The sequence below is a fragment of the Astyanax mexicanus genome, chromosome 13 (assembly GCF_023375975.1).
Source record: "Astyanax mexicanus isolate ESR-SI-001 chromosome 13, AstMex3_surface, whole genome shotgun sequence".
In the NCBI taxonomy this organism is placed as follows: Eukaryota; Metazoa; Chordata; class Actinopteri; order Characiformes; family Acestrorhamphidae; genus Astyanax; species Astyanax mexicanus.
Window position 1 is genome coordinate 26,419,293 of NC_064420.1, and position 22,911 is coordinate 26,442,203.

Genomic DNA, 22,911 nt, shown 5'->3' on the forward strand with positions numbered 1-22,911 from the left:
GATGTTTATAACTACGGAGTTTAGAACACACCACAGCAGCAAGGTTAGACTGTTGAAGGCTACTGAAGACTATTAAAGGCTATTGGAGGTTATTGAAAGGGTTATTGGGGGCAGAAATCAGTACAGGCTGGTTAGATAAGTGATTCACGTCTTCGTCCTTTGCTGTGGTGAAACTGCGACTAGCTCTGTCACAGTGATGTTTATTAATGTCATTAAAACAGATTTTGTCAGCTATTGTCTTATTAATATTTACACAGAACTTATATCTCTCCTAAAAAGCGTTTATTTTGGTCAGTAACACTCTTCGTAACACAAAAGGCATACCATTCTTTCGCCTTGAAGCACAGCCGTCCGTCTGAATCAGCTTCTCTTTTTCTGGACATTATGGGATAAACATTTCACCCGCGAAGTTACACCTTCCCTCCGGCAGGGTTTCCACATTCCAGTGGCAGTAAGCCGTAACTTCGCGGGTAATACAATCGACAAGCATTGTGGGAAATGTAGTTTTCGGTCAAAGCACGCTTCTGATCCATTTATTATAGACACTAAGATCTTACAAGCTCTCGCGGGCCACATAAAAGGACGTGGCGGGCCACATTTGGCCCGCGGGCCTTGTGTTTGACACATGTGATCTAGATATAAAGGAAGATCTTTTGAAGATCAGACTGAAGCAGGGCATTGGGTTCTCTACTGTTATGAGGTATATATATACACACACATATATATATATATATATATATATATATATATATATATATACACACACATATATATATATATATATATATATATATATATATATACACACATATATATATATATATATATATATACACACTTATACACAGGTGTTGGACAATGAAACTGAAACACCTGTCATTTTACACACACACACACACACACATATATATATATATATATATATATATATATATATATATATATATATATATATATATATATATACACACACATATATATATATATATATATATACACACACATATATATATATATATACACACACATATATATATATATATATATATATATATATATATATATATATATATATATATACACACACATATATATATATATACACACTTATACACAGGTGTTGGACAATGAAACTGAAACACCTGTCATTTTAGTGTGGGAGGTTTCATGGCTACATTGGAGCAGCCTGGCAGCCAGCACAGTTTTGCTCAAAAACTGCAATGCAAACAACATTATGGGTGACATACCAAAAGAGGACAAATCTATAACCAAGACAGCAAGTCTTCGTGATGTATCAAGAGCCACGGTATCCAGGGTAATGTCAGCATACCACCAAGAAGGACCAACCACATCCAACAGGATTAACTGTGGACGCAAGAGGAAGCTGTCTGAAAGGGATGTTCGGGTGCTAACCCGGATTGTATCCAAAAAACATAACACAAAAAAAATAATTCAATGTGCACCTCAACTCTCCTGTTTCCACCAGAACTGTCCGTCGAGACAATAAATTATTGTGGTCTAAAACCAGGTGTTTCAGTTTTATTGTCCAACCCCTGTGTGTGTGTGTATACATATATACACATATATATACACACACACACATATGAAGTGAACTCCACCATAAATCAAAATTCTCTACATGTTTAATATAAATAAATTCAGAGTAGGGCTTCAGTGTGAAACTGCTCTTCATTGTAGATAATCTTGTATCGTGTGGTGGTGAATTAAACCATGTGTATTTTTAATTTTATATGGAATAATTAAGAGCAAATCTAAACAAAAACAATTTCTTTAGGGACTATTTTTGGCTGTGCAACATCTTGCATGTATTTCTCCACTATTTCATTAGGGATCCAGACATATATTCATGGATATTTCAATCCCAAACCAGTTCTGGGACCACTTGGTTTTAAGCTCAGTGCTCAGAGCACCATCTGGTATCCTAAAGGCACCATTAACAGACATTTCTACCCAGCTGGCAGCACTCAATGAGTAATGAGTAATGTGTAATGAGAGTTCTCAGAAGGTAAATACAAAAAAGTTTTTAGATTCTATTTTGTAGTGGGCATGAAAAAATTACAAGCTATCTGAAACTATTTAAAATTATTGTAAAAATACTTTTAAGTTATTGTAAACCAGCACTGAACTGCATGTGCAGAACTTGTTTAAGGCAACTGCTCATGCTAATACACACATGCTATAGATGTATGCGAATGTGCTACATATACAAAATAGCATTTTTACATCACTATAAAAGTTTTTTTTTTTGCCACATCACTAGTCAACAAAGAACAGATATCAGCCCAGAGTGGGAACTAAGTGCTTATTTAAACTGTGTGGCTGTGTTACTTATACAAACACAAAAATCTGATTGGTATCAGCAAATACACAGCATTAAGAAAACTGGACTGGACCACCTGATTGGGACATCCTTAATGATATGCGATTTTAAAAACAACTTTTTAACACAGAATCTGCTGAGAAATATGGTAACACCTTTCTGTGTCGCACTGGGTAAGTTTCTCTAGAATGGAGTGATTCACACCAAACCCACTCTGAACGCCTCTGTTCTTCATCTTAACTGTGTAATTATGTGGAGAATTTTGTAAAAGCAGTGGAGTTCTCCTTTAGCACACAGGACCCAGCAGAGTGTGTTTGGTTATTTGGTTGCAGTGAGTCTCTGTGTTGTGCGTTAGCATAACTTAGCTTGGGTCGGTGTGCTAATGACATCATCGCATGAGATCGTAATGACATCACCACTTAAGCATAACTTAGGTGGACGTCAAGCAGGTGTGGAAGGTAAGCACTCACAACGCTCGCTCACACACACATACACACACACACACAAACACACTCAGACAGGTGTTTCTTTGTTCTTCAGGTCGGGGGCGCTGTACTGCCGCCTCATGCGGGGTGGTGTGGTGTACCCCTGCTGGAATTTGGGGACACACCCCCAGCCTCCACGTGTGTGTTCTGCATGTGTGTTTCGTGGCAGTGTGTGTGCGTGAACAGGGGGTGGAGTCTGGTACATGTGAAAGTGAGGGATGAACGGCTGCTGATGCTGGTATTGGTGATGGTTGTTGGCATAGTAACCGTCTCTAGGTTGGTGTCCAGAATCTCCTCTCGCTCCAGGACCCGGTGACTGTTGCCGATAGCGGCCACGCCCCCCCTGCTGGTGATGCTGTTGGTTGTTGTAGTCGCCGTGGTTACCGTTGCTGTAGTGACCCTGCCTACCGGAGGCTGTAGAGCTGTCAAGAGAATTCCGCCTGTAGCGCCACTGCAATGGCGGCGGCTGCTGCTGCTGAGGAAAGTGGCTGCTGTTGTTGCTGTAGTTACCGCTGTCATAGTTATGTGGTTGCCAGGTACGGTGAGGGGAAGGTGTGCGCATGCGCTGGCTTCCCATGACCACCGGCATTTGAAATGGAGTGGGCAGAAATGGAAGCACCGCCGGGATTGCATGGGTTGGGCTGGGTGGAGCCACATGGTTTGTGGGTGGAGACTGGCTGCCTTTCTTCTCCTCCCCTTTACTCCTCTCCTCTTCTGTAGGCAGAGTCTGTAGGGAGGCAGGACTCCAGGACAGCCGGTGTTGCGGGTTGCTCTTAAAGGGAAACTTCAGCTTGCACTCCTGTGGGGGGATAAATCTGCCGGTTCCGGGCAGATGGACCACTGCCCCCTCTCCAGCTCCGTTTTTGGCTCCACCCCCTTGTCGCAGCCGCTTGGTGATCTGCTGCTGCTGGAGGTTCTGTATGCGAGTCTGTTCCTGTTTGAGCCAGCGGAGCCGCCCCCTGCGGAATGCGGGGTCTTCCTCCATCAAGCGCGTCACTCGCTTATCATTGTTAGCACAGCCTTCTCCACCCTGTTCAGGGTCTCGTCCCTCATCTGACTCCTTATCCTCGCAAACCTGGTCTTCTGCTGAGCCATTGTCCTGAGAAACATACACACACACATCACCAGGATATCCATGGTTTTCAGAGGAACTACAGTTTTCACAAATCTGTTTTTACATTTTTTTTTGCATAAATTGTGCTTAAAATGTAAAAATGTTTCTAAACCTTTTTACAATTGTTTTTCCACAGAATCTACGTAAATGTGGCCAAGAAAGCACTCCCATTGGTCAGTTATTCAGGAGCTAAACGGAAGAACCAAAGCCCCTTCTATATTTTGTTACCACATACAAAAATATGCTTACAGAACAATTTAATCTGATTCTTTCTACACTGACATGGCAAAAGTCATGACACAAAAACAAGTATCTTGTACCATGACATGTACATTTTCTATTTAATATACTTAGTTTAAAAAAATACTAATTAAATATACTTTCTCTGTATTTCCATAAAATGTGTTTTTAAGCAAATATATGTAGCGGTATTAAATACTGCCTAAAGGGCAGTATTTAGTGTAGGTTTCATTTTCAGTAGCATTAAGGTGTACACAATATGTGCATCAATACGTAAAGTAGTACATTTACAATATACTGTATAAACACATCATATAGTAGATAAAGTATGTGTTACAAATCTACTTTAGTTTGCAGAAGTTATATGAAAAAAGCACTCAAAAGCACTATATCCTATACTTTTGTTGTATTTAAATACAGTACATATAGTAGGTACCTTTCCATGTTAAGTATACAAGCAAGTATATGCTGTGTGGGGTCTCCTACATTGAATGTGTCTATGATTTCTGCCAGAGTTACTTGTCTGTTCACACAGACTATTCTAACTGGACACTGCCGGTCACCATCATTGCTCGTGTTGTGTGTGTGTGTGTTACCTGCTGTACCCCAGGTATGACTCTCTCCATCTTCATCATTCGGTCTCTGAGTGCTTTGATCTCTTCGTCCTTCATGTTGTTCTGCTCCTTCACTTCCTGCAGGATGTCGGTCAGCTTCTCCAAGTGAGCCTTCAGGTCATACACACCTGTTTGCCCTGCTCCTCCCTCCCCGACCACGCCCACTTCCTGCCCACGCTCCTCACCCACACCGATCGTCTCCCACACGTCCTGGGCCACCTCCTTCCACAGCTCCCTGTCCTCTGGTTCTTTTTTACCATACATTCTGAACAGCTCCTTCAGCTTCACGATGGCCAAAGCCTGGATCTCCCTCAGAGTGTGTTTAAAATCCCCTAGCGCCACCTGCAGGATGGGAACAGAAACACAACCTCTGCTGAAAAAAACTATTCTTACAAACTTCAACTCTGAAACAAATTATTATGTTTACATAACCCAGAGCCAGTTCTGACAGGAAGCTTAAAGTGTGATCTATAATGCTTAATAATGTTCATATGACCTACACACTCATTCTGACAGACTGTACTACACTACAGGAAGCTTAGGGGGTGATCTATAATGCTCTATAATGTTCATATAATCTACACACTCATTCTGACAGACTGTCATACACTACAGGAAGCTAAGGGGGTGATCTATAATGCGCTATATTGTTCATGTGATAACACTAATTCTGACAGACTGTCATACACTATCAGAAGCTTAGGGGGTGATCTATAATGCTCTATAATGTATGCATAATCTACACACTCATTCTGACAGACTGTAATACCCTACAGGAAGTTCAGGGGTGATGTATAATGCTCTTTATTGTTCATATGGTCTATACACTCATTCTGACAGACTGTACTACACTACATGAAGCTTAGGGGGTGATCTATAGTGCCCTATAATGTTCATATGATCTACACACTAATTCTGACAGACTGTAATACACTACAGGAAGCTTAGTGGTAATCTATTATGCTCTATAATGTTCATATGATCTACACTTTAATTCGGACAGACTGTAATACACTACAGCAAGTTTAGGGAGTGATTTATAATGCGCTATAATGTTCATATGATGTACACACTAATTCTAACACTGTCATACACTACAGGACATTTAGGGGGTGATGTATAATGCTCTATAAAGTTCATATGATCTGCACACTAGTTCTAACAGACTGTCATACACTACAGGACATTTAGGGGGTGATGTATAATGCTCTATAAAGTTCATATGATCTACATACTCATTTACACAAACACTATACTAAGCTTAGGGTACATTTTATAATGCTCAAATGTTCATATCGTCCACACACTCATTTTGACAGACTGTATTAGCTTTGGGGAGCTCTATAATGCTCTATAATGTTCATATGATCCACATGCTCATACTAATAGAAAGTAACACACTACAGGAGTTAAAGGAGTTAAATGGGTACTGTATAATGCTCTACGATGTCCAGGTGGTCAGTACCTGATAGCAGATCTCTTTGACAGCCTGCAGCTGGAGGTCACACACCGTCACACTCTCAGGATCTTTGCTGATGCGACGGCGCTGGGGGATCTGATACACACGCTGGGGCTCACGCCGCTTCCCACTGCTGGGTAATCCACAGCGCTTCACTATGCACTGCACCTATAGACACAAACATGATTCGACATACTGCTGGCTGGAGTGTTTTGATGTTTTTGACATAATATGTAAGAATCTGTATCAGTCAGCTCTAACCTCCACACACTTGTTGGGAGAGGACACTAATTTAATATGTGTGTGTGTGTGTGTGTGTGTGTGTTTGTGATACCTTGTTAGCTGGTAGCTTCTCTCTGAGAGATGAGATGAGTCTCCAGCTCTCCTCACAGGAGCGTTTATCAGAGTCATCTCCACTGTCTGAATCTGCATACTGCACACAAACATTTACATTTACACATTTACCATCACTAATACAGTGGGTGTAAATACTGTACTCTCTCTCTCTTTCTCTCTCTCTCTCATTCTGTCTCTCTCTCTTACCAGTCGGTGCTGCTCCAGCAGAAGATCAGCTTCCTCTTTCTCTCTGCGGTACAGAAGCTCCATATCCTGCAGCCTGAGATTGAGACATAGAGATAGAAGAAGAAAAAGAAGAGAGAAAGACAAAAGCCAAGGGAAAGACAGATTAAGCTTAATTTAAAAAGGCCTACAACTATAGTTATATTAGTTCAGTCCATACAGATCCACATTCTCTCTCTTTTTCTCTCTCTGTCTCTCTACCTCTTATCCATCTCCAGTTTGATGTCAATGCCCTGGTTCTCCAGTAGTTCTTTCTGGGCGTAGCTCCAGTCCACTGGCTCCCCCTGCTGCTCCATGCTGGAACTGCGCTCTCTCTCCAGTCGAGCCTGCTCCGGGTGATTAAAGCGGAACACATGGTTCTTCCCCATCACAATGCGGTTACCTACACACACACACACATATGTAAATTAACACTGTTCTGATTGGCTGCACTGTATGGCCTTTACTCAAAAAGCAATCCAGGAAAAATACTTTTAATAAAAGCTAAACTTAGCTACTTAAACTTGCTGTAGAGTGAATAGGTGGAGCTAAACTACTGTAGGCTAAACGTATGGCGCTAAACTGCTGTAGACTGAATAGGTGGAGCTAAATTGCTGTAGACGGAATGGGTTGAATGAAATTGCTGTAGACTGAACAGGTGAGGCCAAACTTCTGTGGACTGAACAGGTGAGGCTAAACTGCTGCAGACAGAATGGGTGGAGCTAAACTGCTGTAGACTGAATGGATGGAGGTAAGCTTCTGTAGACGGAACAGCTGGAGTTAAACTGCTGTAAGCTAAATGGATGGAGCTAAACTGCTCTAGGCAGAATGGGTGGAGTTAAACTGCTACAGATGGAAAGTGTGGAGGTAAAGTGCTGTAGGCTGAACGGATGGAGGTAAACTGCTGTCGACTGAATGGATGAAGCTAAACTGCTGCAGACTGAATGAGTGGAGCTAAACTACTGAAGATGGAATGGATGGAGCCAAACTACTGTAGGTTAAACGAATAGAGCCAAACTACTGTAGGCTAAACGGATGGAGCTAAACTGCTGTAGACTGAATAGCTGGAGCTAAACTGTTGCAGATGGAAAGGATAGAGTTGAACTGCTGCAGACGAAATAGGTGGAGCTAAACTATTGTACGCTGAATGGATAGAGCTAACTGCTGTAGGCTGAATGGGTGGGGCTAAACAGCTGCAGACGAAATAGGTGGTACTAAACTACTGTAGGCTTAATGGTTGGAGCTAAACTACTGTAGGCTTAATGGGTGGAGCTAAACTGCTGTAGGCTAAAAGAGTGGGACAAACGCACCTTGTTTGAGCGCCATTGGTTCAGTGATTTCTATTCCGTTGACGTAGGTTTCCGCCCCCTCTAATGGCTCCAGTGTGACGACAACTAAAAAAAGACAATTGATCAGTTACACAAAGACACAAACACACTCACACACAGTACACATATAGTACACACAGAGCAGAGAGGTGGTCGTAATGATTTGGATCATCATTGTGTTGAACACATACAGCTGAAGGTGGACAATGGGCAATGAGTGTAGTGGAGGATGTGTATGTAGAGGAATGGATGATACTAAGACTGTGTGCGTGTGTGTGTGTGTGTGTGTGTGTGTGTGAGAGGGATGTAGGGATGAGGTGACGTAGGGATGAACAGACAGACGGACAGACAGGTGGACTGTATATAAAAGCAGTGATACCTTAACAGAACCCACGCTGACATTCCAGAAGCAGAGACAGAATACATGTGTGTTTAAAAGTGAAACTACACACACACACACACAAAAGCACATCACACATATACACACACACACACTCTTACCCTCTCCATTGTGGTTAGTGTTACAGTAGAACACACAGTGTTGCTCTTTAATGAACTGCCCACTCAGCCGGATATCCACATCCTTCTGCCCCACCCTGACCAACAAACAAACAAACAAACAAACAAACAATAAACAGGTGATTTACCTATCTATAATCTCCAGAATAACTGATGGAGTAATAAAACTGCTCCAACTGTAAATCATAGAGTAAAAGGCTGGTTCCTCATTTCATTGGTGGTTACCGTATTCGTTGCACTATTTTTTTGCACCGGATTATAAGGCCCACTATTAACAAACATCTATTTTCTGGTTTATTTTTATACATAAGGCGCACCGGATTATAAGGCACATTTTATGCAACACTAGTAAGGCACAGGGGTGTCACAACATTTTCCTTCTAATTCAGCAGGTCTTACCGCTGAGAGGCGAGACCTGTAAAGCTAAGCTAAGTTGAATATACAAACCTGTAATTCTTCTTCTTCAAAAAAAAAAAAAAAATTCAGACAAGTCAGACAAATCAAATGAGCACTGGATGTTAATCTACACAGAGAACTGTTTAATTGGGTGAGTTAATTACTTCCATTTATTTACAGTAAGCTTAGACTTCAAGATTTCCACTAAAGCTGGAGCATTAGCGGATAACCGCTAACGATAATGCTAATGCTGCTCCAGCAGAGCTAGCAGAGGTTAGCAGTAGGCTACAGGCCGATAATACTCACATCTTAACAGCCAAAGAGCTAGTGCTTAACGTGGTTAGCAGCTAATGCTAATACTGCTGGAGAACTAAACAGAAACTCCTGTATAACGCTGTACTTCAGTGGAGTGGCTTTACTGCTCTTTACAACCTGACTGATAAAATTCATACATAAGATGCACCAGATTATAAGGCGCTCTGACAATTTTGGGGATAATTAAAGGATTTTAAGTGCACTTTACAGTGCGTAAAATACGATGATATGGCCAGTGGGAGAGCTGGTTTAGCTGAATCTGTCCAGATATCACTTAGAGAACAATTCTGATTGGGCAGTGCTCTGACAGAAAACTTTAAAACTCTTCCTCACAGTATCTTCTACACCACACTCATACACACCTGGTCACGCCCTCTTTGATGTAATACAGCAGACACTCTGACATCAAAGGGTCCTCGTTCAGGTTCACCAGATGAGGAGTCTACACACACATAAAACCAAAAACTAATTTTTATATATATTTTTTTCTTTATACACACATTTCTACACATACAGTGGGGGAAATGAGTATTTGATACACTACCGTTTTTGCAGGTTTTCCTAACTACAAAGAATAAAGAGGTCTGTAAATGTTTTCGTAGGTACACTTTAACTGTGAGAGACAGAATCTCAAAAAAAAAAAATCACAGTGTGATTTAATTTTTTTTTTTTTTTTGCATTTTATTGCATGAAGTAAGTATTTAATCACCTATAAACCAGCATAAATTCTGTCTCTCACCTCCTTGTTAGGTTTTTTTTAAGAAGCTCCTCCTATTCTGCACTCATTATCTGTATTAACTGCACCTTTTTGAACTCGTTACTGTATAAGAAGAAGACACCTGTCCACCCACTCAATCCAGACCTTCCAGTTAGCTAGCTCGCTGATAAAATTAGCTAGCTTGACCCGCAAATATTAGTATGTTAGCATGTTAGCTAGTTTGCCGTTAATGTTAGCTAGCTCTCCGGTAACCTTAGTTCTTTCCTCGATAACATTAGTATGTTAGCTAGCTCTCTGCTAATGTTAGCTAGCACTCAGGTAAGCTTAGTTCTTTCCCCAGCAAATTTAGCTTGTTAGCTAGCTCACCAATGTTAGCTAGCCCTTCAGTAACCTTAGTTCTTTCCCCGGTTATGTTAGAATGTTAGCTAGCTCAATGCTAATGTTAGATAGCACTTCGGTAACTTTAGTTCTTTCCCCAGTAACGTTAGTATGTTAGCTAGCTCACCAATAATGTTAGCTTGCTCTCTGGTAACCTTAGTTCTTTCCCTGGCAACACTAATATGTATGCTACGTAATATGTATGCTCTCTGGTAAGCTTAGTTCCTTACGCGGTAACGTTAGCATGTTAGCTAGCTCTCTGGTAAGCTAAGTTCTTTCCCTGGTAACGTTAGTATGTTAGCTAGCTCACCGCTATTGTTAGCTAGCTCTTCGGTAAATTTATTTCTTTCCCAGATAACGTTAGTGTGTTAGCTAGCTCACCGCTAATGTTAGCTAGCTCTCTGCTAACCTTAGTTCTTTCCCAGATAACGTTAGTGTGTTAGCTAGCTCACCACTAATGTTAGCTAGCTCTCTGCTAACCTTAGTTCTTTCCTCGATAACATTAGTATGTTAGCTAGCTCTCTGCTAATGTTAGCTAGCACTCAGGTAAGCTTAGTTCTTTCCCCAGCAAATTTAGCTTGTTAGCTAGCTCACCAATGTTAGCTAGCCCTTCAGTAACCTTAGTTCTTTCCCTGGTAACGTTAGTATGTTAGCTAGCTCACCGCTAATGTTAGCTAGCTCTTCGGTAAATTTAGTTCTTTCCCAGATAACGTTAGTGTGTTAGCTAGCTCACCGCTAATGTTAGCTAGCTCTCTGCTAACCTTAGTTCTTTCCCACATAAAGTTAGTGTGTTAGCTAGCTTACCTCTAATGTTTGCTAGCATGTCACCTTAGTTCTCTCCCTGGTAATGTTATTTAGCTCGCCGCTAATGTTAGCTAGCTCTCCGCCAACCTCAGTTCTTTCCCCGATAAAGGTAGCATGTTAGCTAGCTCACCACTAATGTTAGCTAGCTCTCTGATTACCTTAGTTCTCTCCCGGGTAACATTAGCCGCTGATGGTAGTATGTGCTTTCCAAAGAGCACTGTCGGAAAATGTAATACCTACAGCCTTTTTTTTTTGGAAACATCATATTTTATGGCACTTTTCTGCAAAGGAGACAGGAGGACTGCACTGTATTTAATTGAAGGGAGGATGAATGGGGTCATGTATTGTGGGATTTTGACCAACGACCTTTCAGATCCGGTAAAAACTTGCAAAATGGGCAGTGTATCAAATACTTATTTTTCCCACTTATTTTCCTGAGTGTGTATGTTTATATGTGTGTGTGTGTACTCACTCCTTTAGGAGAAAACACACCCACAGTCCCTCCATCCTCTTTAATGGACACGCCCATCTCTGCCAGCAGTGTTTCTCTGATAGGAACACACACACTTCAGTTTCAAACACTAAGTTTACACAGCACACAGATCTGCAGGACTATATATATGTAGGCATACGTAAGAGACCACTTCAGTTTCTGAATCAGTTTATCTGATTTTGCTATTTATAGGTTTATGTTTGAGTAAAATTAACATTATTGTTGTATTCTATAAACTACAGACAACATTTCTCCCAAATTACAAATAAAAATTTTGGCATATAAAGCATTTAATTGCAGAAAATGAAAGATGGCTGAAAAAACAAACAAGATGCAGAGCTTTCAGATCACAAATAATACAAAAACAAATCAATATTTGGTGGAATGTCCCTGGTTTTTAATCACAGTTTTCATGCATCTTGGGATGTTCTCCTCCACCAGTCTTACACACTGCTTTTGGATAACTTTATGCCACTCCTGGTGAAAAAATTCAAGCAGTTTATCTATCTATCTTCTTCTTGATTATATTCCAGAGGTTTTCAGTTTGGCAAAAAAAAAATCATCATTTTTAAGTGTTTTTTAATTGTGTGTGTGCTCTACCTCTCAAGTCGTATAGATTCTGTTTTCCTTAGTTTTTCCTCCCAGGTTTCGTTTAGCTCCGCAATGATCTTCTCTGTTTCCTGTTAACACATTAATAACACATTTGTTTGACCCCTTGTTTGATCTCTTAAGCCCCACACTGTTTTCTCCCAAGCCACTCCCCCTTACCCTCAGTCTTTCCACTGCCTCCTCTTTGGATATGACCACTTTTGGAAATTCTGACTGGTTCAGGCCATCATCAGGGGTGGGATCACCATCCTGGGCAGGACTGTGTTCAGGAACAATGGTTGTGCTTGGTGGGCCACCATTAGGAGTGGGGTCAGCGGGCAGTGCAGGACACACACGGTTATTATTCACTTCCGGACCTGCCAGAAAGACACCAGCTTAGTGCTGTGGAATTGTGTGCATATGTGTGTGTATACAGCTTTGGGAAAAAAATAAGAGACCACTTCAGTTTTTGAATCAGTTTCTCTGATTTTGCTGTTTATAGGTATATGCTTGAGTAAAATAAACATTGTTGTTTTATTCTATAAACTATGCACAACCTTTCTCTTAAATTCCTACTAGAAGTATTGTCATTTAGAGCATTTATTGGCAGAAAATGAGAAATGTCTGAATGCAGAGCTTTTAGACCTCAAATATCGCAAAGAAAACAAGTTCATATTTATAAAGTTGTAAGAGTTCAGAAATCAATATTTGGTGGAATTACCTTGTTTTTTAATCACAGTTTTCATGCATCTTGGCATGTTCTCCTCCACCAGTCTTACACACTGCTTTTAGATAAGTTTAAGCCACTCCTGCTGCAAAAATTCAAGTAGTTCAGCTTGGTTTGATGGCTTTTGATCATCCATCTTCCTCTTTGATTATATTTCAGAGGTTTTTAATTTGGTAAAATCAAAGAAACTCATAATTTTTAAGTGGTCTTATATATATATATATATATATATATATATATATATATGTGTGTATATATGTATATATACATATATATATATATGTGTGTGCGTGTGTATACCTGCAGCAGTGATGAGTTGGCTAAGCCCCTGTGTGAGCAGGATCTCTCTCAGTCTGTTCACTTCCTCCTTCAGTTCTCTGATCAGCCGGGCATTCGGGTCCTCATTAATGATGGCGTTACAGCGAATCTGTTTAGCACGGTCAGCATACCTGCACATACATACATACATACACACACACACACATCTTTATTAGCTTTTTAATGTTAATAAATCCATATCTGTTAAATATGCTTTCTTTAACAATTGACAAAAAAATAAGGCACATCGGACTGCTGCAAAACTTGGCAAGCAATTATGTCTCAGGCAGATACACAAAAATGTACAGATGTTGTATGATTAGACACTGGGTACTGTCACAAGAGGGCATAAAAATGCGATCATACTGATGGGAATAGTATGCCTTCCGCAGATCAAAACGCGTAAAAGGTATCTACTAACTCTATTAAATAATCATGGGTTTGTTTTGGACTTAACGTGCAATGAAACAATCAGCGTGTCACTTGCTATTTCCTTTACGAGCCAGGTGTGCTCTGACGCATCGCTATTTCAGGGGTGCAGCGACCTGAACTAGTTCAACACTTCTCAGCAGGGAAACTGACCTGCTTGTTCACACTAGATTATTCTGTTTATTGTTGATGTAGCAGTTTACATAGCTGCCAACAGGCACACGCTATGGGTTTGTGCACTGCTGCATGTCCATGTGTATGTAACAAGCGGAGATGTATGTATGTTGGGGATGCTGCTGTTAACAATTTACTGGCAATATGAAGACAGTGATAAACTAATGATATAACTAATAGAATTTAATTAAATTTCTTAAAAAGAACTCAAACAGCGAAATGTATTCAGTAGTATGCTCAGGAAAAAGATATTTGTGTTATAATTATTATTATTAGCATTTAGTGCTCAAGCCCTGTTACAACAGTCCATCCCAAAAACAAAACATGATTACATTGATTAAATAAAAATAAAGGTGAGGCTATACAGAATGCCCAGACTCTTTATTTTTTCCACCAACTGTACCGAAAACATACCGGAAACGTACCGATCCGTGGGGTTTATACCGAGTTTTTTCTGTACTGTTGCACACCTAATAGCTGATTCAGATTCCCCTATACGAAGAACTATATTTTAAATGGTTCTGTATAGCAAAAATTTAGAGTAACATCTAAACAGATAGGATGTCCACTTAATTTAAATAAACTGAGATGACCAGGTAACCAGGGCGAGTGTGTGCGAGTGTACGAACCGCAGAGTACTCAGGGTTTCTTCGTAGTTGATGTCTGCAGGACTGAGGGCAGCGATCATGGCAGTGCGAGAGTTACCCCCTGTAACACACACACGCATACACACAAACACAAAACTGATTTAATAATGTTGTTCTTTTTTTGCTGTTGTGTGTGTGTGTGTGTGTGTGTTTGTGTGTTTGTCTGTGTTTTGTTGGTTCTCTTACCAAGGTTTTCCTTTAGCAGCCAGGTAAGCACTGAGTCTCTGTACGGAATAAACTCACTCTTCTTCTTCTTACTGCTCTGCTGCACACACACACATACACAGTGAGAAAACTAAACACCTAAACACTGTTATGCACTTGTGTATGAATTATTCTATAGAACAAACCCAAACTCCAAACACAAATGCAACATCCAACATTGACTATATTATTTTCTCTGTATGTGTGTGTGCGCGTGTGTGTGTGTGCGCGTGTGTCTCACCATGTCAGCCAGAGCAGATATAACCTTCCCCAGAGTGGTGAGAGACTTATTAATATTAGCACCTTCCTAAAGAGAAATGAGGAAGAGAGAAAGATAATTAATAATCAATTATAAACTGGTTCATTTTACAGATCAGATAATTCTCTCTCTAATCTCCTGACCTTTAACCTCATGCCCTTTGCTCCGGAGGAATCTGCTCTCTCACTCCCAGCTAGATCCACCAGACTGATCTTGCTGACCTATAAAGAGAGATACGAGAGAGGGGAGGGTTTGGCGTTAATGTAGTGAAGTTGGGAACCTATCATGACCCCACTCATTCAGGCTACAGCAGTTTTAGTTATTCACCTTTTCTGTGTCGAGGCTGGTAAGCTGGTCGCGGCGGCGCTGGGTGAAGATGATGGTGAAAACAGCATGAGAGCGGCTACTGGTCTCGTTCATGTTTGTTGCAGCTACCGTTCTAAGCAAACAAACAAAGTAAGAAGTGAATAAACAAATACAGCCAGACAAGAGGCTCTGCTGTTGTTAGTAAAGAAGCTTAAGCTTGTACTTAGGTCTGTTTTGGCATTACACTTTTTTTAATGAACTCAACCTCAAACTGTGTAAGGTGCTAGTGCCCCCTGCTGGGCTGTAATGTGTTAAGGGTCGTTTTGTGATCTGATCAGATAAAGAGATTATTAGAAACATCACTGGAGATTATGGGGAATATTTTAAAAATATCTTGACATGTGGATTTTATCTTCTGAACACAACTGTGTTAGTTAAGTGATGTGTGCCACAAGATCCCACTTCTTCTTATCTGTTCTTAAATGGACAAGTTCAATAAGCTGACACCTTCAATGTAATTACCGTATTTTTCGTACTATAAGATGCACTGTATTATAAGGTGCACTATCAATGAACGTCTATTTTCTGGTTTATTTTAATACATAAGGCACATCGGATTATAAGGCGCATTTTAAGAGACACTATAAAGAACTTCTAATTCAGCAGGTCTTGCCACTGGGTGGTGGTGGAGGGTAGCTAACTAAGTTAAGTCAACAAAACTGTAATAAAAAGTCAAATGAGCGCCGGATGTTAATCTAGACAGATTTCTCTCCTGAAAACTGTTTATTTGGGTGAGTAAAGCAATCCGTTTATTTACAGTAAGCTTAGATTCCCAAATAGCATTAGCCGCTAACCGCTAGTGGTTACACTGAGGAACCTTAAGTGTTCCGGCAAGCCAGAGCGATGTCAGCTAGCAGTTTGTCCTACATAGCTTGTTTTAACACTGCAATCACGCAGACTACAGTCCGATATACTTCACTCTAAACAGAGAAAGAGCTAGGGGGTAATGCTAATGCTGTGCCAGCAGTGCTGGCCATGGTTAACCGCAGGCTACAGGCTGATAATACTCACACTTAAACCGCAAAAGAGGTAGCATGGTAAGCAGGTAATGCTAATGTTTCTCCAGCAGTGCTAGCCGGGGTTAGGAGCAGGCTACAGACCTTTAATACTCATCTCTGAACTTGGAAATATCAGTTAGCGGCTAATGCTACTGCAGCCCCGGTGCTGGAGAACTAAACTGAAACTCCTGTATAAGGCTGTACTTCAGCGGAGTAGCTTTACTGCTCCTTACAACCTGACTGGTAAAATTTATGCATAAGGCACACCGGATTAAAAGGTGCACTGACAATTTTTGGTAAAATTAAAAGATTTTAAGTGCGCCTTATAGTGGGAAAAATGCTGTAGTTGTTTCTAAACACACACTGGTGTTTATAAGCGTGTATGTGCGTGTCTAACCGGGCTTTGTTCCCACAGTCCATGAGGTGTGTGATGTCACTGTATGTTGTCACAGCAAGCTTGGACAGGTCCTCCACATACGGGCCCATGATGGGGTGCTCCCGCACACGCAGATTGCCCCCACTCTTTGGATTCAGCAGGTCCCGCACACGCTCACAGTAGATCTCCATATACGACACCTCACAAACACACAAACACAAGTAAATACACTAAAAGTGCCTCACTGTGATCTGTTCACTGATTACTGAGCAAAAAGATGTGTGAGGTGTGTGTGTGTGGTATACCTCTACTGAGTAGGACAGGTCTGGGTCTGTGTTTTCTGAGGTTCGTTTGAACAGATCTTCACACATCTGCATCAGAGAGAGAAAATTATGACTGATAGTTATTAATTCATGTATTTTTCAGACTGTAAAGCGCACTGGATTATAAAGGGCACCGGATTATAAAGCGCACTATTAGTAAACGTCTATTTCCTGATCTATTTTTTTTATACATAAAGCGCACCGGATTATAAGGGGCACCGGATTATAAAGTGCACTATTAGTAAACGTCTATTTCCTGATCTATTTTTTTTATACATTAAGCGCACCGGATTATAAGGGGCACTGGATTATGAGGCGCATTATTATTAAACATCTATTTTCTGGTCTATTTACGTACCTAAAGCGCACCGGATTATAAAGCACATTATTAGTAAACCTCTATTTTCTGGTCTATATTCATTCATAAGGTGCACCGGATTATAATGCGCACCGGATTATAAGGCGCACTACTAGTAAACGTCTATTTTCTGGTTTATTTTCATTTATAAGGCGCACAGGATTACATGGCGCATTGGATTATAAGGGGCACTGGATTATAATGGGCACTATTAGTAAACATCTATTATCTGGTCTATTTTCATACATAAGGTGCACAAGATTATAAGGTGCACTATTAGTAAACGTCTATTTTCTGGTCTATTTTTATACATAAGGCACACTGGATTATAAAGTGCACCATTAGTAAACTTCTATTTTCTGGTCTATTTTCATACTTTATATTTTCATACTTCATATTTTCAAGGCGCACAGGATTTTAAGGTGCACTATTAGTAAACGTCTATTTTCAAAAATAAAAAGCACCGGATTATAAAGCGCACCGGATTATAAAGTGCATTATTAGTAAACGTCTATTTTCTGGTCTATTTTCATGCCTAAGGCGCATCAGATTGTAATGCGCACCGGAATATAAGGTGCACTATTAGTAAACGTTTATTTTCCAGTCAATTTTCTTACATAAGGCGCACAGGATAATAAGGCGCATTAAGCGACATTAGTAAGGATGCATACAACGAAATGAGCAGGGGTGTCGCCATGTTTCACTTCTAATGCGGTAGCTGGGGGAAGCACCTGAGTTAACAAAACTGTAATTCTTAAAAATAAAAATCTTTAAGTCAAACAAGCACTGGATGTTAATCTAAACAGAATTCCAGTATTCTGTCCAAGGGTGAGTGCTAGTCGTGGTTAGCAGCATAGCCAGCTGCAGTTAACAGCGCTGCCCAGAGGTTGTTAGCAGCATAACCAGCCGTGGTTATCAGCGCTACCCAGCTCCTTTATACTCTGGAATTCATTGGAGTAGCTTTACTGCTCCTTACAAACTCAAATTAAAGGAGTTTAGGTGCGCCTTATAGTCCAAAAAATACAGTATTACAATTAATATGTTTGTGTGTATACAGTGGAAGTGGGTGATACAATAGTATTTACTCATTATTGTGATGAATATTGGTATTGTAATGATTATGGGGAGAGGGAGGGCAATCCTAATATCAAACAGAGTGAGATGATTTGCTCTGTGTGATTCCTGGTCACTGACGAATGGCTATGGCATCATTATAATTAACTCCAATATACTATGTGTGTGTGCTTGTGTGTGTGTGTTACCTGAGGTATTATCCCCTGCTGGTCAGGCTCTTGCTTGCCCATCATGGTGTAGGACTTGCCCGCTCCGGTCTGTCCGTATGCAAAAATGCACACATTATACCCCTCAAACGCGTGCAGCAGCATCTCCTCCCCAATATCCAGATACACACGCCTCTGACACGCAAAATTGGGGTCATCTTCCTGCTCATCAACACACACATACATACCAAACATACAGACACCATACATACAAATCAATATTTTACAATGATTTCTATTGTCTTATTTTATTGTATTTGATTATTGTTATCATTGTTAGTCTTTGAATAACACTTCCACGTCATGTAAGGAGCAGTAAAGCCACTCGGCTGAAGGGCAGCGTTATAAAAAAGTTTCAATTTAGTTTACCCTGGCTAGCACTGCTGGAGCAGCATTAACATTAGCCGCTAACCACAGCGCTAGCTCTTTTGCTGTTTAGAGGCAAGTATATTAGACTGTAGTGCGTGTTTACCATGTTAAATAAGCTACGTGGGATTAACTGTAATATTGCCCTGGCTGCTAAATTAAAAGGAAAACTTGGCAACCCCTGTTCCTACTACTAGTTACTAGTGTCGCATAAAATGTGCCTGATAATCCAGTGCGTCTTATAGTGTGAAAAATAGGCTACGTACTATGGGCCCTAACTTACACCGTGCAAAAGCACTACGGCATTTAAATTACAATTCGCCATAGATATAGTGTACCTGGCTCTTAAACGGAGTGGCAAGTGACAGACTGATTTATTTATTTAATCATGCCGCTGATTAATAAAGAGAAGTAATGCATGTCTTTTTGCCCATTTTGAGCAGTGCAAGGCATACTTTTCCCCTCGTTACGATAGCAAAGACACACTGGCACACCTTAAATCATGCTATGTGGTTAACAGCTCACTTGTTTTTGATTATTGTTATCATTGTTAGCCTTTAAATAACACTGACATGCCACATGTCATGGGATATGAACTAACAGATTGTCCAGGTACTTTTGCCACTTATAGATTGCTAAAATAGGCCCCTGTGACTTTTGGCTTTTCAGTGTCAATGAGTTAATGCTCTAAAACACACACTGCTCTTAGAACTGACCAATATTAGCAAGGCTTACTTTTGTTTGTGACCAAAAGGAGCAGAGCTTACCGTAGTGTGTGACCAATAGGAGTAGTCAAAAGTGAAGTTCTTGGCGGACTCTTTGGGCTGTTTAGGGTTGGTGATGCCTGTGAGAACAGAACAGAAGAGAATGGGTGTTTCTGATTACAGGTTCAGCTAATGAGCTCTGATCTAATCTGAGCATAAAAGGCGTCTATGTACTACAGAGAAAGGGTTCTCTCAGCCTTGAAGCATGTAAAACAGGGTTTCCCTGGATACGAAGAAACCTTTACGCATTCACACGATTCACATTCCTTTACAGAACCACTACCTTTGTTACAGAACCCCTGAAGAAAGTACAGTACCCTAAACACACACAGCACCCAACAGGGTCACATGAGTGTAGAAAGGAAAAACACATGATCTGACCAACATACACACATTTTAATAATGGGTGTTTATAAGAATAGTGCTGGAGGGTCACTTAGATCATAAGAGCAGATCAGGTGAGTGTGTGCGTGTGTGTGTGTGTGTGAGCTGTATGCCCAGTGCTGCCATAGCAACGTAGGACCAGCTACACACACATCTATTTATACTTCCCATTCCTGTGTGTGTGTGTGTTTGGCAGTGTTGGCTGGTATTTCTAACCCTGCCCCCATTACAGTGTACACTTTAAACTCTCAGTGACCTGCTTTTAATCTCACACACACACACACACACACACACACACACAAACTTATATCCACCATCAATTAGTGTATTCATAACATCATTTGGTGATGTAATAACTTTTTTGTAAGGGAGCTTTCAGAGTTTCAGTTCACAGACTGTGTATTAAGGGCCTTTAACACCTACATTGTTTGGTTGAGATTTTAGGTCCAAATCAAAATAGAAGGTGTGGAAAGGGTCAGCACCAAAATACCAACCAAAAAAAACAAAATAAGTGGTTTTGGTGCAGATCAACTGAACTATGGTCCAGTTTGTCTGAATACGGTGCTTCACACAGCCATATGGACCTTAACATTTATGCTGTTGAATGCTGCATCTACTGTAACTGTAGATTAACTCTTATTCATAATCAGTAATAAAAGGACAGCATTGACAGCATTCCACAAACCAATTAATGTGTAGTAGAGAGTGACACAGCCCATGTAGCTGATGACGACAGGTTTGTGAGAAAGTCTTTTAGACTGCTTACTAAACTGCAGTGTGAAAACAAAACTAATTGAACTAAACTGAACAAGGCGGCCTGGGTTCGATTTCCGGCTGGGGTGACCCGGGTCTTTCTGTGTGGAGTTTGCACATTCTCCTTGTGTCTAAGTGGGTTTCCTCCGGGTGCTCCAGTTTCCTCCCACAGTCCAAATACGTTCAGGCAAATGGGTATTGGTTGAAATTGCCCCCTAGGTGTGACTGTGTGAGTGAATGTGTCTGTCTGTGTCTGTCTGCCCTGGGATGGATTGGCAGCCTGTCCAGGGTGTACACTGCCTTCCACCCGATGCCAGCTGAGATAGGTTTCATCTGCTAAAAACTTCATTAATAGTTTGTATTGTTTGACTCAAACAAAGATTTTTCGGCTTGTTCTGGCTGCTGCGCTTGCACAGATCTCCAAATTAAGAGGAAAGTTATCCCTCTAGCATGTTAACTAAAGCTGGAACTAATGCTTATTTTGGTAGTTGACTAATCTGATGATTATTCTTTTCTGATTAGTTGATTAGTTATCGATTATTTCTGCCATGTTCTCCATCTCTAAAAACAATAAAAACAATTGAACATGAGATATAAAAGGCATTTAAATGTCTTAATGTTGTTTGAATGTGGAAAGTACTGATATTTAGTGAGTACATGTGTAATCTTTTGAGTTTGGGTACTGTGTAAGTGAGCCCTTTACCCATCTCCCATTGTGTTTTTGTTCCCAGCACATTGTGTAACGCAGTACTGTTACAAATTGTCGATTAGTTGACAATGAAATGTGTAGTTGTCAAATTTACGTAATCGACATTGTCGATTGTATTGACTAATCGTTGCAGCCCTAATGCTAACCCTACTACAGTCGCAACAAACACACTAAATTAATTGGCTCTTTTTGTTGAAGGATGGTACTTTTTCTGTAACGATGCATCATGCTGAGGGATTTCGATTTGAGATCTCTCCTTAATAAGTTTTCTTTTTGCTCTGTTTCTTACATGCAACTATGGCCCGCAAGCGTGAAACATCTGTCCCGTGAGGTTGTTTGAACTATAATAAATGATAATAATAAAAAAGGTAAAAATAAAAACACTTCTCCGGTGAACTTTAATTTATACATCTTCCCTGTCTCTCTGTCGCGCTCACCTTGATTTTAGTTTCAGCCCGTTCTTGTTTTTCAGCCCGTTCTCGGGCTCCCATTTGTACTTGGCCGGGGCAGCAATAGTTTAAAGGACCCCGACACTGATGACTCGGGTTCGATCCCACTTGAGGAGCAGTGTGTTTATTTATTTATTTTTTTTCCTTTCTTTCTGGGTTCACCTTCTTAATTTTCCAAAAAACAGATTTTTTTGTGTGGCCCGTCCCGTAATGGCTTGGAAAATATCTGGCACGCGGCCAAAACCAATTGCGGACCCCTGCACTAGAGGGTCTAATAGCTGTGTTGGTTGTTGCCCAGTCCACTCTTATATAGTCTATAGTTTCTCTAGAACACTGAGGAATTTATCTAACTCTCTCTCTCTCTCTGTCTGTCTCCCTCTCTTGTTTGTCTTGTTTGAATAAAACAAATGTGAACCAGTCACGGCCCCTCCCTCCCACACACATACCCTCTAACACATGTTGTGGTTGATACAGGGTGTGTTACCATGCCAGACATGCCCTTAAAAACAGACACACACATACGAAGACCCTTGGGAGCAGGCATCTTTAAAGTGGAGCCCCATCTCCCCAAATCCCCGGCACTCCTACAGAATGATAACCTAAAAAATCAGTTCATCACTCAGTTCATGCACCTGCTGTTCTGCTGAACCAGGATGACTTTTTGTATGTCAAGATTA

The 22,911-nt window shown here is 40.6% G+C and overlaps 1 protein-coding gene across 2 annotated transcripts in view; it reads right to left on the minus strand.

The window, feature by feature from the left end:
• Positions 1-1,090: 1,090 nt before the first annotated feature.
• Positions 1,091-22,911, minus strand: part of si:ch73-375g18.1 (kinesin-like protein KIF1C) — a 29,803-nt gene continuing 7,982 nt past the window's right edge. The window contains exons 3-24 of one of the 2 annotated variants that reach the window (XM_015603492.3): positions 19,943-20,019; positions 18,792-18,971; positions 17,154-17,219; positions 16,870-17,048; positions 15,436-15,547; positions 15,252-15,329; positions 15,091-15,156; positions 14,832-14,907; positions 14,628-14,706; positions 13,378-13,526; positions 12,531-12,727; positions 12,363-12,442; positions 11,742-11,817; positions 9,732-9,811; positions 8,641-8,735; positions 8,122-8,205; positions 7,034-7,214; positions 6,797-6,869; positions 6,588-6,686; positions 6,260-6,421; positions 4,777-5,136; positions 1,091-3,925 (exon numbers count right to left, since the gene is read on the minus strand). In XM_015603492.3, the coding sequence (XP_015458978.3) occupies positions 2,855-3,925; positions 4,777-5,136; positions 6,260-6,421; positions 6,588-6,686; positions 6,797-6,869; positions 7,034-7,214; positions 8,122-8,205; positions 8,641-8,735; positions 9,732-9,811; positions 11,742-11,817; positions 12,363-12,442; positions 12,531-12,727; positions 13,378-13,526; positions 14,628-14,706; positions 14,832-14,907; positions 15,091-15,156; positions 15,252-15,329; positions 15,436-15,547; positions 16,870-17,048; positions 17,154-17,219; positions 18,792-18,971; positions 19,943-20,019 (3,620 nt within the window). In that variant the 3' untranslated portion in view covers positions 1,091-2,854. Of the gene's footprint in view, positions 3,926-4,776; positions 5,137-6,259; positions 6,422-6,587; positions 6,687-6,796; positions 6,870-7,033; positions 7,215-8,121; positions 8,206-8,640; positions 8,736-9,731; positions 9,812-11,741; positions 11,818-12,362; positions 12,443-12,530; positions 12,728-13,377; positions 13,527-14,627; positions 14,707-14,831; positions 14,911-15,090; positions 15,157-15,251; positions 15,330-15,435; positions 15,548-16,869; positions 17,049-17,153; positions 17,220-18,791; positions 18,972-19,942; positions 20,020-22,911 lie in introns of both variants that reach the window. The other variant, XM_007240724.4, reaches the window with a different exon arrangement.